This window comes from Heliangelus exortis, chromosome 1 (assembly GCF_036169615.1).
Source record: "Heliangelus exortis chromosome 1, bHelExo1.hap1, whole genome shotgun sequence".
Lineage (NCBI taxonomy): Eukaryota > Metazoa > Chordata > Aves > Apodiformes > Trochilidae > Heliangelus > Heliangelus exortis.
This window is the reverse complement of record NC_092422.1, coordinates 175,862,792-175,883,929: the sequence shown is the minus strand read 5'-3', so window position 1 is coordinate 175,883,929 and position 21,138 is coordinate 175,862,792. Positions and strand designations below refer to the sequence as shown.

The window sequence follows — 21,138 nt, the reverse complement described above, 5'->3', positions numbered from 1 at the left end:
TCCCACACCAACACAATGAAGTTTTTTACTTTCACTTTGGCTGTCATCCATTGCCATTATTCACTACAAAGCAAAAGGTCAGTGGCAAAGCTCTCAGCACAACATATCATTACAGAGCACATCACAATAGCTAGCACTAAGTCTCTATTTCACTAAAGTCAGTCCCTTTTCAGTGTTCAGGTTTTAAGGGATCAGAGCAGCCTTAACACATCCACTCTGTGTCTGTTGTGAGCTGAGTCTTCAGCTCAAGGGGATCTGAGCATCGTAGTTCACACCAGCTGTGAATCTACTCCTGGCAAACCAAAGAAAGTTTTTTTTTTGGGTCTACATGAAAAAATGTTTAGAGATAACAGGAGATTACAAAGGTCATAGGACAGCCCAGCAGATTATAATACATAAAGATAGGTTAATGTTTGAAGTAATTTAGGGCAGCATCAAGAAGGGGACCTGGCAAAGGGCCAGATTCAAACTTTCTTGCTTAGTTAAGAATCCTCTCCACATAGCCTTGCTGATTTTAACCAAACTGCCACAGGGATAAGACCATTTGTAATGTAAGCAATGAAGTCTTGAAAACAGACCAGGGAGTAGTCAGAGTAAAAAACATGTCTGAGACCTACATATGAGTTTCTTACTAATTTCTATGTCCATGGTCTGGAACGACACTCAGTTCAACATATCAAGCAAAATCTCAGAAAAAATTATTTTAATATATTCCCAAAGTCAGATAGAAATGTAGGGAAATTCTTGGGTTTGTCATCCATTCCATTCAAGCATTCACTCTTTGTTACATTGAAAAGCTGTGTGGAACACAGACAGCTCTTTGATGGAATGTATGTGCTCCCACATCAACATGGATCAATGAATAACTGCAACTGGACATGCCACAAGCTGATGGGATAGTGTTTTGTGGATGCTAAATTAATCAATAATCAGTGGTTCTTTGAGGGACACCACCTCCAAAGAGGTCCCTGTCTGAAGCCCAAGGCTGCAGACAAAAATGTTTCTAGTAGGTGGAGCTATTCTCCTCCCCTGGATGAACGAGGTGCATGTTGGCAGTGGGGGCTGCCAGCCTGTTCCCGTTTCCCACTTGCTTACCAGCCAGTTTGGTTGAGTGACTGCACAAGAGCAGCAGAAGAGCAGAGATACCAGACCCATGTAGTTAGCAGAGCAGAAAGCAAAGGCCCTCAGCAGCCCTAAAGGCTGCAGTGATGCCAATCAGCAAAGCTCCCTGCTTCCCCAGGGGTTGGAGAAGGAGGAGAAGCACTTTATCATCACCTGCCTAGGCAGGAGAACTTGCCAAGTGCTGGTGCCATTCTCAGAGCTCAGGAGCCCCTCACCTAAGCACATACACTTTCTGCTGGTTGACTGGCACTGTCACTGGCAAAATCAACATCTGACCTATGGGCTGGCAGTTGCAGAGATTTTTAGTCAAACAGTACCTTTGAAACTGATGGTACAAAACTACCACTGCAAATATTGGCACCTCTAGAAGTGACATAATAAAACTAGACCTTGAGACACTGAAATATAATTTTTTTTAAAGTGTGCCCTGGTGTATAACTCTGTACTCTTCACGTGTCTATGCAGAAGCAGTGGGATTAGTGAGTTGCAGTGGATGTGGTTCTGGGCAAGCTGCTGGTCCTGACACAAAATGCCATTTGACTTCAGCAAGAGCTGCAGTGAACAGCTTGTAATCCCTGGTCCATATGAAAACTGTCCTTCTCTACATATATTAAATCATCCAGCCCTGAAATTGGCTCTGTGTCCTTTTTTAAGCTTCTACATGGGTAAATCCTTGTACAGCTTTATGAGACTTTTTTACTCAGAGTAAACCTTCCACTGTTGCAGCAGAAGCTTTATCTGTTGAACATGAGTAAAACATGACTTAATGGTAAAGGAGCTGGTAAAAAAGAGAGGGCTGCTTTTAAAATGTTTAATGACTGGAGCAATTCCAGGAGTAGGAGCTGAGGAGAACAACATTAAACCACTAAATCAACTATGTGTTTTCCCTTCAGAAGGAAAACTTCCTAAGGAACAGAAGTCTTAGTGGCACCATTTATTCCCTTCCTCTGTCTCTGAAGACTTTAGCGTGTAGTATAAAGAAGATGAAGTTGCATGGCTCCTATGAGGAGCACACAAAACTTCTGTTTTCTTGACCTACTGCCAACAACATGACCCCAGCTCTCCGTTAGCCTTTTGTCAGGCAATTCACAAAATATTCCCGTCCAGCCCTGGTAACACTGGCACATGAATCTCTGCCTCATGGCTTCAATACTCTCCAGGCTGGGTTTGCCAGTCACCTGGAACCTGGGGCCCCTCTCTGAATGATGGGCGTGGATCTTAAAATTAGTGGGTGACAAGTGGAGGTAAGCAGAGGAGTCACTGTTTTTGCGGATACACCTTCCATTCTTCTTACACAGGACCTTGCTACAGAGTTTGGCTGCTGAGGTCACATTAATGATGTAATGTCCTAGGGGTCCATCAATGTATCGTTTCACAGTTAAACAGCTCTCCTGTAGAAAATAAAAGAGCATGGCATAGTTCTCAGTACTTACCATCATGTCCAAATTACTTATACCTAAGAAAATGCTGGTACAAAGCTGTTCTTGGCAAAATAACCTGTTGAGATGAGTCTCATTGGATTCATATATTGGAGTAATATATTGGTCTCTTTAACTCCTTTAGTTTACAAGGAGCCACATCATTTTCAGAAAACATCACACAAGCTGTTGCAATTGCATCTATAAACTTCCAGATCAGATTTCCCTCTTCCTCAGCCCATCAGTGATGCTTTGTCTGAGACGTCACAGGGAGGACACCTGACTGCATAAAAAGCAGAGTGGGCACCAAAGCCCAGTGCAGTTGAGGAGCTGGGGTCATGCCTCTTTTGAGACCCCATTGCGGTCTCCTGCCTCCTCTATCACTTCAAGAAGGATCATTTGGGAAAGCCTCACAAACCTAGGAGGAGGAACTAGGCCTTCTCTCGTAGTAACAGTTTTCCATGTGTCATTTTAACACTACTTACCAGAGAAAATACCCTCCTCCTCCAGACTTCTTTCCCTGTTTGTGAATCTGTACAGATTTCCATAGCTACAAAGTAGAACACTGTAAAACAAGCTGTGCTTATATTTGTATGGTATTACTTTGAAACATTTCTGTCTTCTAATGTGGACTCATTATTGCACAATGCTACCAATGTCCTGCCCAGAGAATCTGCTCTGAAGCAACAGGACTTCTCAGCCTGATGAAAGTACAGAACTAGTGAGCCCTGTAAGGATGGGGGATGTGCTCCTACCCCCCACTCTGCTTAAGCTATAACCACCAATGGGGGTCATGATGGCTGCATCCAGCTGAGGCTGGACTTTTGGGGACCCATGACAAGATTCCAAGGGCTGTCTGGAACAGCAACTTGGAGATCTTGCTGGTATACAAATATAAGTCAACCATCTTACTCTATAAGAATTGGGCAACCTAGGGTCCAAGGTAACTCCTTGAGGCTGGTGATAGAATTTTTACTGCATCAGATACTTCATAAGTGAAGTGGGAATAAGCACTGAAGCTCTGAAATCTTAGCTAGATGATATGAAGTATTGATTGCACACATACAAACACAAATGGTTGGCCAAGACTGGGACAAGGATTGGATGCAGCCACACCTAGACTCCTCTCTGAGAAGGACTTTAGAAAGCAAGGGCATCCTTTCTGAACATTTGAACTCAGCAGAGGGGTTCCCCTGACAGTTTTGTTTTACCCTGTCATCCATGATATAAATAATCAAGTGTAGATTGCCATCTAATCTCCTTAAACCACTGTTTCATTTACTATTGAACTTTGTTATCTATTTTATATCAATAAAGTATATTGTTGCTTCTCTCATGGGTAAAGTGTGTCTCTCCTTCCATCTCCTTCCATCTGCAACAAAGGAGTAGTGAGCCATGATCCTCATTTAGTGGCTGACATCACTGATAATGATAGATAGGTGCTACAGAGAGTCTGGTGGCAGAGAACTAATAAAGTACCTTTGAGCTGGCGTATTGCATACTGCCCCAGAGGACAACTCCAGCTGCTCCCAAGGCTGCACTTTCACCAATGGTATTGACCAGATCCATCTGAAAAAGAAGTTCAAAAGTGGACATCAGAAAACCAAAGATAAATGAAAGCAAAACAAGACTAGGATACAAGTATCACCTTTTTTTTTTTTTTTTTTTTTTTTTTTTTTCCTTCCCCAGAAGAAGCACCGGTCCTGTGGTAAATTCTTCACAACAAAAATTTTTGTTTAGTTTAGAAAGCTCTTCTGGGAAATTTCCATAGTGTAATTTCCATATGTGCTACAAACATATACTTAACTGTCTCCACTTGGAGAGGTGCACCAAGAAGCATCTGAGTTGTAGTGATCAGCAGTAACACAGCTCTACCAGAGCACAGGCTGTGTGTAGAACAGGACTTGCCTTTCCAACAACATAACAATGTACCCTGCAAGTGTCTTAAAGCCATTCCCTGAAGCTGTGAACATTGTCTCAAGAGAAACGCAATTAAACCTTGGAAACATGAAGGAAGGATCTTCTTCCAACCCCAAATTTCAAGGCATTATCAATTACATCTAAAATATTTTCTCTCTGCAATAGCTAATAAGAAAGTAATTTGCAATCAATGTTTGTAGTGACAGATATTACACTATTTCTTAATGTGATGAAGAAAAAGCAAATTCCTTTAAAAAGTTAGTGATGGTACTCCATACACTCTTTTCACCTCTTTTTAGGAGAAAAAAATCCAAAAGACCAACCAAATTATCATGATATGTGGCACCTTAGAAGTGCAAAATAATGGGCGTGGAAGAACCATGTTATATTTGTTACTTAATATTAAATAATATATTTCATTCAAGTGAGCCTGTTGGCTTACAAATACATAATTGAGGAGTCCCTGTTCCTGAAACATTTGTAGCCCCACAGATATAAAAGAAGACACAAAATTATTTTGGGAAAGTGAGAATCTGCTGAAACTATAGAGAAGTCAGAGCAAGCAGTGACTTTGACCCCTAAAAGATTGGTCAAAACGGCAGGAAAATCTGCAGAAGTCTGAATGTGTGGGGCTTGCCTGCTGGTTCTTAGTGAAGGATTCAGAGTGATATAAAGTATAACTGGTCTCTCTTGAAGTTTGTATTGCTGATGATCCAAGTAATTCCACAGAGAATGTCATTACTCTTACATGTATTTCTATTGTGGTGCTAATTTATTAAAAGGAGAGTGGTGTGGTCTGCAGGTGTTACTTTCATGTGGGGGATTTTTTTCCAGTGGGAATTCATTTATCAGTAAAAAAAACCCCACAAAACAGTATGTGAATTAAAGATAAAAATATCAAATGCTAATAAAATGTGAAAGACAGCCTGATCTCTTGGCAATCTCCTTATCTGCAAAGCATTTTGTGAAGCTTACCCAGATAAAAACTCTGGTCTGTGATTCTACATTAGCCACATGATGCTTGAGTGATTAACATTAACATAGTTCAGATCTTATTAACAAATTAATGAAACCCTTTCAGGCAGGCAAAATAAATAATCAATAGACTAATTAACTAACTTAGATGAAGTAAGACCTGAGGAAAACCCAAAATAAAGATTTTGTTAGTAATATGCTTTAGGATTTATGGTGCTTGACTAGGAGTCAATAAATCCAGTCTTCATTCCCTTTTATTCCACAGCTTTCTTCTGTTACTTGTAGAAATAACTTAGATTCATATCCACAAAGGTACTTCAGCACTTCATGTCTGATTCATATGGATTTAAAAAAATCAACTCCACGGTCATGACCCTTAAAGTTCACCCAGTCCTCTGAGTGTTTGAGGCAGCAGCAACTTCACAGCTGAAGTTCCTCAGGCGCTTACACTTCCACTTCTGTGCCCACTCCGAATCACCACCTTGTCAGTGCTGAGTAACTCAACACTTTTCTCAGGCTAAGGACAAATCTTTTTTTTTTTGTTGGAAAATACATTCCCTTAGGGATGTTTAAAAGGCACTTTTAGCACCTGCACAGATGTTGAACGTTGGAGAAAAAAGCAGCTGACTGCAAAAAAAATTGTGTGGGATTTTATGTAAACACTCTCCTTCCACTTTACATCTCCTCTGCTTGTATTCTTTAAAAAATAATAATAAAAAAGGTCAAGTGTTAAGAGTCCTCCTCAGGAGAAAAGAGAATTAGAAAAGACATAGACTGAATTTTTCTCTTCCCCCATGATTACAAGATGCATCACCTCCAGGTAACCCACCATTGGGAGTTATCTTCACTGTGAGGTTACAGACAGCATCTAGAGGGGTGTGATTTCTCTTTCCAATGCCATTTCACCTTGCATGGGTTCACTTAAGGTTCAAAGGAGAGAAACAAGTGGGAACCTGACTACAGCTTATGATTAATTCAGCTTAGTTAGGTAATTTGCCTACAGTGAAGGAAATAAGGTTTCTGACTCTAATTTGCAGGCTTAGCTACATCTACTGAATGACTGACTCATGTTCTGTACCTCAAAGGACACCACCACAGAAGGGCTCTACCCTGAATAACCTATCAGCAGGAGGTTGCACCCTCTCTTTCATTTTTTCTCTCTTGTACACTTTTCTTTTTCATCTGGTGATTTCTTAACTTTTTCCTACTCGCTAAAATATAATTCATCTTGAGCAGGTTGGGAAAAGTTGAGTTGAGTGTTCCTGTGCCAGAGGTGGGTGCTCTGACTACCAGACCATTGCACAAAGAGGGAGGAACCACCATCAACACACCCCCAACCTACTTCCCCTCCCCCCCAACAAGGTTAGCAAAATATATTTCTTACTCCCCATTCAGGTATTTTGAGAAAAGAAAACATAAGAGCCTCTCATGGTGGCTGAGAGTGGCAAATCAGGAGCAGAGATTAAGAGGTGCATCCCTGAAACCCCAGGTGAGGCACAGGAGCTCCAGCAGTGGCCTCAGACAGAGCAGTCCTGGTGTGGGGACTGAACCTTGCACAACTCCTCACACAGCCCAGCCAGGCATCAGTGGGGACTCACTGGAATGGCTCTGCTGTGAGAGTGTAAGAAGTACCTCATGTGGAAAAAAATATGTAAATTTTAAAAAATTGTATTCATAATTTTAATTATAACCATCCTGGCGTTTGTTTAGGTGGGAATCCTATTTCACTCAGTGTATCAGAACCTCCTTCATCCATGTTAGAGGACTGTCCTAAAGAGACAACTTTTGGGGTCAGCAGCTACTGAGGTGTCTGTTCCTTTCTCCAAGTGATAAACAAGTCATCAAGGCCCCTTCTCTTCTGATGCCCATTCTCATTTGAGCTTTTGGGGGCAGTGCACAACAATCAAAGGTCTTATCACAGCTTCTCCATATATTGATCAGCCAAGTCATTTTGTTAGATGCCAAAAAAAAGAGAGTTGAGCTGCTGCAGTTCCAGAGGAAACAGAACATCCAGTTGTAGTTACATGTAAGGAAAGAAAAATAAGTATATCTGTAATCTTTCCTTTAAGTTTTGAGCAGTCTTAGTTTCACATGTGCTTTTTCTATATTCAGGAATGGTAGTGAAATCCTTGCTTGGTTGCAGGTAATAGTGTCTGTACACTTCCACACTTGGTCAGCAGAGAAGACTATGCATAGGTGAAAGAGAGAAGTTGTTATCTATTATTTATAATTTGTTAGTTGTCATCCAACTTTATTAATGACTTCAGCCATACAGGCAGGAAGCACAGATGCTACTGTGAAGCTTCCCTCTCCCACACAGTTAGTAGTGAATTGTCAAGGCAGAGAGCTTCTAAGTACCCTACAGATGGCAAACTGATTATGTGCATTTCTAGCAAATACAGAAACCTTTCGTAATGATTGGAATCCCAATTCAGAATTTATAAACTGTTTCCAAAAAAAAAAAAAAAAAAAAGAAAAGCAGGATGAATTTCTCAGATACATTCTGTACAACTCACCTCACTTCCAGGTGCAGTCAGGGTGAAAAGTACATTGCTAGAGTCATCTGGGTCTTTTGTCTTTCTGAAAGTCTGTTCTCCCCCAATGACTCTGACTTACATCTCTTCTTTCTATTTTCTTCCACTATGATATTTACTGTATTTTTCCATGCTGTGTGCAAAAGGGCTCACACAAAAAGCTTGAATGTGTCAGCAATCAATTCTGTTGAACCAGAACATCACAGCTCTTGCACAGCTTGATGGAGCAGGGCAATGGTTCTCCTGGCCTCAGTCCATGTCCCTCAAGTACCTCCTAGCCTGCTATCCCATTTTTTCTATGGCCATTTAGTTTAGGTACCACAGCACTACACTGGCTCCTTTCCCATTCATGTACATTGCTGCTGGAGCTAGGAGATTTCATGCCTCATTTGCAGGTTTGTGAGCTTCACACAGGGACATATCATTGGACAGATGAGAAGCTCCAGTCTAGTCTAAAATCTGAACACACAAACAGATATTTAAAATATCTCAGTGGCTTCAGGGCTATGAGGGAAAACAAGAACATTATTTCCCTCGTTGTTTGTATTTTATAGAGTTTTTTTAAGTGCAACCCTGCAGTTCCTAGGCTGCCCTGGCAATCCCCAGGATGTTAACAGAGACAATGTGTATAGTTTGGGGACACATCAAGCCCTGTCCCCAGGCTGCCTGCAGAGCCATGTACTGTTCTTATTAGAAAATACACAGAGCAGCATAAACCAAAGATATTTCTCTGGCTCTGCTTGGATGTTCCTTGGCTGCAGAGTTGTAAAGTGATCTTTAAAGCACCCAATGGCTACATGTCATTGAAAAACTGACCAGTGAGTTAAAAAGTATAACTTAAGAAGAACTTCACTCCAAGTTACCACTGTAGTGTTCAGAAAATAACTTAGAGTAAAACAGTAACTTCGTACCACCACAGATTTTGAACTTGTGTATGATAGGGAACAGCATGTTAGTTTTCATAGCTCTCAGTGATATCTGTGGTGTTTTTATACTTATCAAGGGACTGATAAATATTATAAAAATGCATTATTTCAGACTGCATTTGAAAAACTCTCATTTATTCCATGGTCTGAGTTCTCCAGCAAAGGCATTTTGGATGAAATACTGCCCATACCCAGCCCAGTGGCTCCTGCCTTAAGTGGGACCTGGCTTTGCCTATTTGCCCACAATTTCTGAGTCAACTGGGACCTGAAGTTTCCACATCACAGCAGCTCCAAAGAGGCTCTGGTTGCTGAAAATGAGGCAGATATAATTAATGTTGCTTCTATGTACCATTTGCTTTTGGGTGGCAGCCCAGGCCATCAGAGATCTACCACACCTCCAAAGGTCCTGAAGCTGCACGCAGCCTGGGGTTTTCTGGACTGACCATTGCATTTTCCCTTGCCTCTTCTCTCCCTTTAGCTATTCTAGTTTGAGTCAAGAAGTTGTCTCTGTCATCAGCAGAACTGAGTTCTCTCCCATGTAAACTAAAGGGATGGAACAGCCTCAGACAGCCCTTAGCCATCAAGGGGTTATTTCCATGAGCTCCCTGCCCCAGATTTCATCACCTCTCCTCTCTTGTGGAGCCGGTACCAATCAAAGCAAATCTTCTGGCACATGGGACAGCTACGGCAGAAATCAATAATTATTTATGTCTCCCTATTATGTGCATAAACAAAGTCAGAGCCATAATCAGCATTACATATCCAGAAAGTCTGGGATTTATATGCATCTATGTTGTGGACATTATATTTATTGCACTTTATGGAAGGAACATCATGTGACTCAAAAACGTAATTTCTTTATTAAAAAGATTGCACAGTATTAGCACTAAGAGTTCCACCACAATGATATTTGAACATGTTGTACCTCTGAAAAGCAAGAGGGCAAATTCTCATCTTGCATGGAGTTAGGAACTCCATGCCAGACTAGCTAACTTGACTGTTTATTTCTAAACTGACCGAATTTACATTTGAATAAAGAAAAAAAAAGCCCTCAGGCTCCTTTCTCATGAAAGTTTATCTTTCCATTACACTAATTGGTTTTAACTGTCAAGTAAATTTGTGAAGTTTATTTCACAAGCTGTCCTGAAGAATTAAAATATCAGAATGAATTACTTCCTTAAGGAAATAATTTCTTTGTACTTTCTTTCTGAATTACCCTCATTAAAAATATACATTATCCTACAGAAGCAGACTAAAGCACTGCAGTATTAACTACTGAAAGGTGTAGAGTTTTCTTCTACAGTGCTTCCTTCTAGAGAGGCTGTCGTAAATATAAAAAACAAATGCAAAAAGACTTATACGAGGAAAACTTTTAGAAAAGACTTTTTCTAAAAGGTGTTTCTAAGCTCTAAATTTCTAAATTCTACAATCTAATTTCTAAAGTCTGACTGCTTACCTCTGTTAGGACATGAAAAGTGTAGGCATAAAATGGTCTGGAGTAAACAAAAACAGGCAAAACGTAGTCTTTTCTAGCAATTGAGGCCACACGAATTGCCTCCTTAACCCGATAGTGAACAAACTTTAGTGCATTTGGACTTGACTTCAGTATATAGTCCAGGTATATAGAAGGGTACAGAGCAGTGCTTTCCTTCCACAGCCAAAGCAAGAGATCATTGCGGGAAGATTCAATGGCTGGACATTTCCCTGTGTATGTTTGGGGGTGCTCTTTGTAATCATAATTGTAGCAGTCTGGGTAAAGATAGTAACCCCACAAACCATTTGGTCTCATGCGCTCTGCAAGAAGGATTGTGCTGTTCATAAAACTCTTGCCAGCATTTTCAAATTCCTCTTTAGCCACTTTCCTAATTTTGCCCTCTGGCCACCGAGGATGCCGTGCCCTAACCATCTCAAGAGATTTATTCCTATAAATGCTTTTATTGCCCCAGTTCCTATCCCACTGGGGTCTCCAGTTTTCCCAGTCAATGACTGCCAGTCCCTGAAATTTCTTCATGGGTATGCAGTAGTCAATGTCTGACTTGGCTTTACTAAGGTGCTTGATAAGACTTTCGTTCTGGGGCACCCCTCCGTTGACAGGAGCTCCACTATCTGAGTAGTAGGGATAGTATCCCAAATGAGTGTGGTAGAAGATTGTCACATTGGACCCACTTAGAGTCTCGTTGGCATTGGATGCAATGTCAAAAACACTGAGGTCCAGGTCGACCTTGTACCGTAGCCTGCACTGCTCTGTCGGTGCGTTCCAAACCACCATGAAGGGTTTGTGCAGACCCAGAGGGGCCCGTGATGGCTTCAGCAGCTGAGCATCAACCACAACAAGCAGCAGTGTCACTGCTAACTGCCTGCCCCAAACGTCCATGGTATGGTTTATTTTTCTGGGGAATTGTTACGGTGTGGCCTTGAAAACAAGAAGAAGAAAAGACATGTTAGAGGAGCAGTAGCCACCCTGAAGGTTGGTTGAGGGACCAACCCTTGGTCTTTTGGTTGGATTTGCTCTGTTAAATTTCATACCAAGTGCAAAGAGACAAGTGTGCAAAACTGTGATTTTGGTCTAATTTCAAATGCTTTGAAAGACTTTTTTGATAGATTTTTTTCTGTCTGGAAGTTTGTTCTGATGCTCAGCTTTTTTTGTTTTCCTCCTCAACCAGACACCTCACACAGCTGATTCAGACCTTTCCGTAACACTTATATGCAACTTGATGTCTACAAAAAATGAGCTTATAAAATAATATCTTAAAAAAAAAAAAACCAGTATAAAAAAGAACACATTGCTTATTTGAAATGTTAGCACCTAAGCATGTTCTTCTATGGTCAGCCTAACTTGCCTGGAACATCTTCACAGTGGGGCATAGGGCTTCTTTACTCTCTGTGTATACTAATGGTCACAACAGAAAAGTTAATTTACACAAAAGGCAGAAATTTCTGCCTCACACAGATGAATGAAGAGAACACAGAAATGCTGAGATTTTCAGCGTATCTGAAAAAAGTATAGTTATCTATCCCTGAATCTAGTTTTAGTTTTCTAATTGAACATATGCAAGACTGATATTTAATTTGCAGGAGGGTGATACAGTTAATGACTTAATGGTTTAAGCTACTTATTTTACTGAAAGAAAATTAAATATCAATACATCAAAGAAAATAATGTTAAATGGTTCTGAACTGGATGGAAAAGCATGCCACATCTTTGAAAAAAGGATCTAGTCTGTAGAAGTAGGGGCTTATTATTATTAATTTTTTCTTTCAGTGTCTGCTGTTTTCCCTGACTTACAGGCACCCTGGCTTTGGGACCACAAGTACTGTGGGAGCTGCCAGAGCTGCAGGGTGCTGGCACCCAGGCACACACACCATGGGGCAGCTGCTCATCTGCTCCCCACAGATTCTTCTGAATCTTCCTCTGCTCCTAACTCCTCCCCAAGAAGTTCAGCTCAACTCTGTCCTGAGTTTGTTATTCAGATGTCTTTGTTGGGAAATAAAGTAATTATTATTGGTGCTAAGGAGCAAATGCTACACAGTGGGGTCCAGCTGTTATATCAACTTGCATCCAGAGGTCATAAAAATTTTTTGCCTATATGAGTATCTATAGTATGACACTACCTTCTCAGTTTTTACTATCATTCACTTCTCAAGTTTTTCCATTTTATTCACTTTAAATACTGTTAAGCTTCAATCACTGTCTGCATTGCACGTCCAGTTTAAACACTAAACATGTGAAATGTCCTTAATCTGCATATTTCCCTATTTTTGCATCCATTTTTAATGATTTCCTACTTTGCCTGTAAAGTCAGACCCACATTATCCTATTGTAATTACTTTAGCTTCACTTGTCCCAAGACTTTTCTCACTCACCCAACATCAATTAATCACTTAATTCCTGGACAAGGAGAGCCCTTCACACCTATCCATCCATTAGCTCACAGATGGGTTTTCTAGGGTTCTTGCTTTCCAAACCTGCATAGTCAACACACCACTCTAAATTCTAGATTTTTAAGTACTCCTTAGATATTGCCTTTTAATCTCTAATGGGATGACAAACATACAAGTGGACTGCAGGTGTCCCTATCCAAATCTGCTTGCAGACTTATTAGAGAAAAAAAATCTTTCCCACTGTTAGAAAATTTTGTGGTTCTCATAAGTGATACATTCCAGGATTTCTCCTGCTATCATTTCCTCTTCCTTGCCATTTTTTCATCCTCGGGGTTTGTTGCTTCTTTTTTCTGTCACTCCCCTCCCCATCCTCTGCCATTCACTCAAATTGCTACTTTGTGACTATCTTCTACAGAACAAACTTTTTCTCCTCTCTCCCATCCTGTTATTTTTCCATCTTCAGTCCCATAAATGATTAGTCTCCCTGACCAGTGGTCTAGCACAAGAGCACCTTTTCAGGAGCTGAAGGAAGGCAATTCACATAAACTGATGGATTTAGGCAGTGAGGGAAGAGCAGGACCACAAGAAGCCACAGAGCAGGACTAACCAGGAGCCAACACTCCAGTATCAAGCTGGATATAAATACTTCTGTTGGTTCCTCACCTGCTCTCTGGCTGCTTGCTTTGCATGCCTGATTATCGACTTAGCACAGAAATTTTAATACTTTGTTCACAATCCTTTGGGTCCCATTCAGGATAAAACCCTTGCATGAGATGGGGCAGTGCCGCAGGCCATCAGGCTGGTGCCTGATGGAAAAGGATGCCAGGTTATTTTCATTCCACTGCTCTGCTGGAAGGAACTCTTATGCTTGCAACTGGTCTTTTTTTTTCCTCTGCTTTCCGCAGAGTCTTGCATAAGCATCTAAGTAATGTCACAGGCAGCAGGGTGAAAAAAATTCACAAAGAATGCCTTTTGCTTCCTGTTTTATACAAAGCGATGAATGAGTGACTTTGAATTCCTTCTTTGATGCACCAAACTGACTTTGTACACTTGTAAGTGCTTTTTCATGGTTTAGACTGAGTTGCTTTGCAGTACATGAGAACAAATCAATAATATAAACAAAGATTTTCTGAAAAAGTGATAGCTCAGAAGAAAGAGAAAAAGCAACAAGAGCACAAGAGCAAAAGAGAAGACCATTAGTGAAATTCTTTGCAAGAAAAGATCAAGGGAAAGATCCCAGCTGCCTATTGCCAGAATCCAAATGCTGATACTCTTCAGTCTTGTGTTATTATGAACATAATAACATAATAATAATAATTAGATCATTTCCTCATGTATTAGTGACTAATACAGTACAGTTCTCATCTGTGTCTGACAGCCCTGGGCATTACAGCATTGCAGATAGTAAATTGTAACAGAAAACATCCTGTGCAGGATATTCTGGTGCAGGATAAGTTAAAGTTATATTTTTAATTCCTGTCTGGTTCTAATCACTGTCCTTGACAACTTTAAATTGTGGGATCACAAAAAACTGTCTTGTGAAAAAAGTTCCAATCCAGTTACATTAATCTGTGTTTATTTCATATGTTACTAGCTCATAGGCTTTACAAAGCAGTGTAATATAAGTTTCCAAAGAAACAGGTAACCCTATAATTCTGAAAGAGAGGAAAATAAATTGTCTGTTGTTTCATAAATGCACAAAAAAAGCTCTAAACATGAACAATGCATCTTTAGTTATGATTTCCAGCACTGTATCTTTGGACTATGGCTTTTTTAGTGTCATACACAGGCACTAATTGGACTGCTTTCATCCTTATTTTTTAATGAGCACAGACACTAAAGATTCCTTCTTGAAGCTCATTATCAACCTTGATTCAAATCCTCCTGTTTTTCTGTTTCAATGACATATTGTCATGGTTGATTTCACATCCCAAAGAGGCACAGAGCTTTCTGGCACTACACTGTGTTCGTAGCAGAATCAGTATTCAGGGTTTCTGCTCTATATTTTAAAAACAAAAATGAATTCTTTGTAAGTGAAATAAGTGAGGGCCTGATCACAAATCCATTGAAGCTGATGAGATATTTTTTACTGTATTCAGGAAATTTTGGATCATGTTGTCACTGCACAAAATAGTATGCAGCTTTTTATGTGTATCAGCTTCTGCTATGCAGTTTAGGATGAAGAGAGCTATGGCTGTAATTCAATATATACTTTAATACTTGTAGTGAAATTCATAATTTCTTGAATAGAAAAATTGAGTACATTTCTGCATGTTCCTTCCATCACTTTTGTAAAAAGAAACAAGAAAATATTTGCTTTTCACAAGCAAATGCTCTTAACTTAGTCCAATGTGTAGTTGAATTTTGTTTATTAGTCAGAATTCCACTATAATTGCATTTCAGAACAGTTGATAACAACTGAACTAGAAATCTTAATTGCACACTTTGATTCCAAAATGAACAGCTTAAAATTAATAAAAATATAGACTCTCACCCTAAAGAAACCTATTTGCACACCATGTGTTACAATAGAGCCCAGTGATCTTCTTCAGAGGGCCAGTTCTGTTTCTATACCTCTTTATTTATTATCTTGGCATTCTTTTCACTGTAACATATGATGTTCCAGCTGGTACTTTTGTTATGATTCATATATTGGTCATATAATAGCATGCAAATCCAATCTCATAATAGCCAGCAAATGCAACTTCTCATTTTAGATTCCCCCACATGTTGACTTTTCAATGAAACATAATCCATACATTAAACTGTAACACCATTCTCTTTTCATTTTCTGCTGAGTTTAACAGTTCTTGATGCCCAAGGTTTTCAATCTCTTCTGGATGAACAGCTTATTTATATGACCATATTCTCCATCCAGATTCATCTTGTAAGAGTGGGACATTTTAAGTGTTTTGACTGCTTATGCAGTTTAATGTCAGTGGGCAATCCAGACTAGGAAAGAGTTATGGTTAAACAGCATCAGAAAGGTAATTTTTACAACTTAATTAGCAGAAAATAGTCATGCTTTGGGACCCTAAACTAGATTTACAACACTTTACCAAGCTTGCTTTCAGCCTCTCACATGCACTATTGATTCCTGTTTTGCAACTGCCAAGCTTAGCACTGAACTTTCTTTCATTGTAGGATCACATTTGTTTTAACAAATATTCCCCATTTCTGTAAGGAAGAATTTTGCTTGGAAAATAAATTAAATATGATGGCACTCTAAAAGGAAATTAATGTACCAGGACTTGCATTCCACTGAGGAACGTATACAATTGGCTTCTAAAAGATGTGTCTTTTTCTGAATATATTTGGGATAGAGATTTTTATTGTGGCTGAGAAATATGGACATTTCAACTGCATTTACACATATTTTTAACTATAGCATCACCTGTAAAAGTAGCTTGCAAACAACTTGAAAAATCCTGTGCACTTACGCATCATTCTCTATGATATATGGTTTATATGCACACAATTTACATTTACAAGATATCATGTATTCATCTACACATGTATGTGTCTTTCCCTGTCCTCCTAGGAAATAAAGAAAACACCAAATCTGTACAACCTGCCTGTGTCTTCTGTCCTCTGCTGTTATTCTTCTGTTTGAAAATTAATTCAAAAGTGTTGCTTTTCCTGGTTTTGTTGAAAAGGGGCTTGCATTAAATAAGGTGGTAAGGTGAACACGGACTGCCTAAACACCCTGAATCCTTCAGGATGCAGTGTAAAACTGCATTAGAGAGAGAGAGATGAAGTATTCTCTGCATCCTCACAACTACCAGTTTTCAGTCCCTTAGCTAACATATCATCCTAATTCTCCAGCTTTATTTCTCAGTCTAGATTCCAAGTTAAAAAATATACAGAATAAAAACAACACTAACATGTTTGCAGCCTTCCTTACAGATCAATAAAAGTACAAAAACTGATACATGATTGATCTTTTCTTTTGCAATTCATACCACAGGTCACTTCCAGTGGGTGGAAGTCATGAAGCGTTTATCCTTTTATTTTTGTGGAAGTTAATTGTAAAGAAAGGCAAAGACCAAGGATGTGGGTATTCAGGCCTGTGCTATCACTGCTGACACTTTTGTAAACTGTGGATTATTCATTTTAAAGCAAATGGAAAATTCCAGAGGACATTCTTGGGTTCATATCACATTTTCACAGTAAGTTATATTTGGACCAGAGATCCGCTTACCCATTTCCTGTTTAGCTTTATTGCTCCTGTTATATGCAGCTTGTGTCATGCCTTAAATTGAAAGAAAAGACTGTAAGGAAGCATGGGAATGAAAGAGGAAAGTATTGGTATTGAAAATATGTTCTTCCCATGGAACCCATAATTCTCTTCTGTTGAAAATAACCATTTCAATACCTCATGCATCCTGGTCTATCCTTCCCTACCTGTAGTGTCCTGATCAGACAGCCATTAGGGGCCAGACTGTTATGTCTTATGCCTCTTTCTTATGCCCAACAAGACTGAGGGCTACTCAGCATAGGTGATGGCATTTCACCCCACCCGTGGCTGTAGGGCTGGTTTCATAGACACACAAGTCAGTCTTTACACTCCAGTGTAAATAAACCTAAATAGAAACAGGAGACTTGTAACTTTCCATTTCCAGTTTGACTTTTCATTTCCAGAATGACAGAGGTTTTAGCTGGGTTTAAAAGTGGGAAACAACATCTCAGGCCAGCAAAGGGAAGAAAGTCTGGTCTAACCCAGTGCCCTGCTGACAGCTCCAGACTTTCAGCATAGCCTGCAGCCAGGCTGGGCTTTGCCACCAAAAGTGTTCTTTGGCCCAGTTAAGGCTTGGGTTCAGGTCTCCAGCTCTCACAGAAACAGATGAAGACACCTGAATCTGCATGTTCTCACCAAAGCACCTCTGGTGAAACATTCGATCTTTCCCCTTTCACATTTTCAGTTTGAGGCACCCTAAACATCTACTGGGCCAATGCTCCAGTGCTGCAGCAACTCTGCAAATTGTCCCAAGTGCTTTGACATCCCATTTTTGGAGCCTGCATCTTCTTCTTGTCTGGATCTGGCTGTTCAAGGCTGGGTATGTCCTTCTCAGTGGCACAGAAGTTTACTGGAGTTATCTTCCCCTTGCTTTGCAGTCACACACATGGAATGGAGACTGCCAGGGCCGGGGATTTCCTTCCCTCCTTGCTCTTCTCCCTCAGTGTCCCACTGCCTTTAACACAGGGACTTCAAATTGTTCTTCAAATATTAATACTAAATTTCCTGCTGTACAGAAAACCATTCCCTATTGGGATACTGAAACGTCTCAATGATTTACTAGCCAATCAGTGATAGCAAAAATTAAGATACAGGTCATGGTTCCCAGTACTGTTTTAGTTAAAAGACTGTCCTGTCATTTTACAACCCTGCAGATTATTGAAGACACTTTGAAAAGCAGGGAAATATAAACTAATATGGCTTAAATCTGTCTGTGCAGTGGAGGTAGATTAAATATATATGTGTCAGAAACACTTCTTCAATTTCTGAAGGGCTGAGTAACAGAAGTCTTGTTTGAGTGCATGAAACTTGAAAAAATCCAGTGTTATGCCATTTTTCATATCTATTACATGAATTTAGATTGCATATAATATATGAAGCACTAATCTAATTTTTTTAGTGAAAAGGCTTGATGTATTGTTATTTTCAATTCCATTCCATCTGCACCTATGACATTATAAACGGGAGACAACATATTTTAGAAAAAAATATTATCAATATTTAAAGTTGTAAAGTTTATGTTAACAATAGGACCTTTTGTATGCAATTTTAGTATTGATTTCTTCCTCACATGCAAATAATAAAGGGGAGAGGGGGGGAAATTACATTTTTTTGCTTTCTCAGGGGCCCATATTAAGTGTTAGAGCTGTTAAAGTCTTAATTCTCTGAATAATTAAGTCTAATGCCCTCAGGAGTGTTCAGTACATGTTCTTCTGGCAGCTTGGTGGTTGAAAACTGAAGTGCCTACTGACAGTACTCTGAAAATAAGTTCTTACCTTTTTATAGATTTTCCTTCCAATTTATTACTAATTATTTTTAACTGAAGATCATGGGCATTAATTGGCACTAACAGAGTACATCCTAACATGTAATTTTTAATAGCTTATAAGAACGTATGAATGGGTAATACTGTACAATAAATAATACATGAGTTTACATTGTTGCAAAGCATTTAAAATAGTTTAGTTTCTTTCACACCATCTGCCTAATTTACACATTCATTTTCTGAAAGGTTTGTTGTTGTTAGAGGCCCTTACAAAACAGAAAATTAAGTTGAATTGATAACATGGAGAATTTCTATAATCAGGCCTTGGCATACCCCTGAGAAAATGCTGCAAGCTAAATTAGCTTCAGCTCTCTCCAAGATAAATTCTGCTTTCAGATAGTGTAATTCAAGAAAATTCAATTGAAATTAATTGAGGGGTGTGAATCTGGAAATATTCCAGTTGAGTTAATGGAGTTATTAAGCATTTATAATCTTGTGAGAAGAAAAATGTGTCCTTTAGTCAGCTAAAAAAACCTAGTATGTTGGCAAATGCTTAAAACAGTTGTGTATTTCCACTGTAAATCTCTGCTTGCAGAAAACAATTTCTATTCTTTGGTTAACACAAAAGGAAATATTATGCTTTGCTGAACAGAATTCAGTACAATTTGGAAAATATGCATAAAGCATTTGAGGTGAAATTAACTTCAGACTTTATGTGCATGCCAATACACAGATCATCTGGTGTCTACATTGTTTCGAATAAATGAGTTAAAAATATCTCAAGCTCTACAAATACTCAGCACAATATTTAACACAAATTATTAATAAACAGAACTCATTGTCAAAAAACTAACTGCATCCTCTTTTGGGCTCCTTTTGAGGCTGTTTTGAAATACTGTTTGTAGTTGATGTACTGCCTTACTGTGAGTCACTTTAAAACAATTACCCCAAATGTTTTGCTTCTAATTAAAGAAGCAATTTTTAAATTTTTCATATGGGATTAAATACATGACCAGCATATGATTAGCTGCTTTCTAGGTGTGTAGTGTTGCCTGCACAACCCAGTACACTTCAGTCTTAAACTGGTTCATCAGATTCTGAAATATCTTTAAAGTCAAAACACTAGTCTTGTTTTTGAAAACAAGAATTTTATTCACAGACAGCATGTCAAGATCAGCTTTCTAGTCTGAAATTGGTGTTAGCCTTCTGAGTCTGAAGCACCAAATATCTATTTGACAGAACAAAAAAGAAATAAAAACTGGTCCAGAAGTGACACTCAACAGAATACGAGACAGAAAGACTTCCTAACAGGTAGACTATAAGCAGAAATGAAAATTTTGCCTTTACTGACTATTAATTGAGCAAATAACATGGGACTTACCTCCATAAAATCAGTGAACAGCAAAAAACTTTGGTGGAACAATTTACACCAGCTAATGTGTGTGTCTCAGGAATGTGCTCTTCCAAATGAATGGGCTTTTAACTAATGAGAAACTGAGGGCATCTGAAGATAAAGGCAGAATGTTATCTAAACTCTCATCATGTGATTGCAAATTAAGTAAATAATTTCATTAAATATTTAGCCATAATACTTGTAAGCAGCCCGGCTCTTCCTGTAAGAATCTTGTACTGCCTGGTTTTATGGCCTGATAAGAGAATGACCAGACTGGTGTTTGAGAAGAATTAAATTGTGTTTTGAGAGTTACATGCTCTGGACTCATCAGCAACAGCAGTAACAGCAGGGACAGCTCGGTCATTGTGGCACAGATTGAAGCAGGGATGCTTGAGAAAGAAAGCAAACAGAATAGTTCAGGAAGAGGTATTTTAAAGAACTGACTGGATGGCTGGACCCAAGTAGTTGTGATGAATACAGGTAACCCCAGCTGGCAGCAGGTCACAAGTGGTGTTCCCCAGGGCTCAGTGATGGGGCCAGTTCTTTTTGATATCTTTATTAGTGATTTAGACAAGGTGATCACGTCCACCTTCAGTAAGCTTGCAGATGACACCAAGATGGGCAGCAGTGCTGCTCTTCCTGAGGGTAGGAAGGCTCTACAGTGGGATCTGGACAGGCTGGATCAATGGGCCAAGGCCAACTGTATGAATGTCAACAAGACCTGCAGGTCCTGCACTTGGGTCACAAGTGCAACACCATGCAACACCACAGGCTTGGGGAAGAGTGGTGGGAAAGTTGCCCAGAGGATAAGAATCTGGGGGTTTTGGTCAACAGCCAGCTGAATATGAGACAGCAGTTTGCCCAGGTAGCCAATAGGGCCAACAGCATCTTGGCTTGTATCAGAAATAGTGTGGCAAATAGAACGAGGGGGGTGATCCTGCCCCTACACTTGGCACTGGGGAGGCC

The 21,138-nt window shown here is 39.5% G+C and overlaps 1 protein-coding gene across 1 annotated transcript; it reads right to left on the bottom strand.

Moving 5' to 3' along the window:
• Positions 1–1,857: 1,857 nt before the first annotated feature.
• On the bottom strand, positions 1,858–20,905 carry LOC139798900 (hyaluronidase-1-like). The gene is made up of 4 exons (XM_071750114.1): positions 20,161–20,905; positions 10,352–11,308; positions 4,020–4,109; positions 1,858–2,513 (listed from the first exon to the last, which is right to left on the bottom strand). Exons 2-4 carry the CDS (start codon positions 11,267–11,269, stop codon positions 2,085–2,087), a joined length of 1,437 nt encoding a protein of 478 aa, XP_071606215.1. The 5' UTR covers positions 11,270–11,308; positions 20,161–20,905; the 3' UTR covers positions 1,858–2,084.
• Positions 20,906–21,138: the final 233 nt, after the last annotated feature.

Excerpts from the sequence above, each read along its gene's own strand:
- LOC139798900 (XM_071750114.1), bottom strand. The coding sequence starts at position 11,269 with ATGGACGTTTGGGGCAGGCAGTTAGCAGTGACACTGCTGCTTGTTGTG. Across the intron at positions 4,110-10,351 it reads CTTTTCATGTCCTAACAGAG|ATGGATCTGGTCAATACCAT; the intron begins GTAAGCAGTCAG and ends CTTCTTTTTCAG. Across the intron at positions 2,514-4,019 it reads TGCAATACGCCAGCTCAAAG|GAGAGCTGTTTAACTGTGAA; the intron begins GTACTTTATTAG and ends TATTTTCTACAG.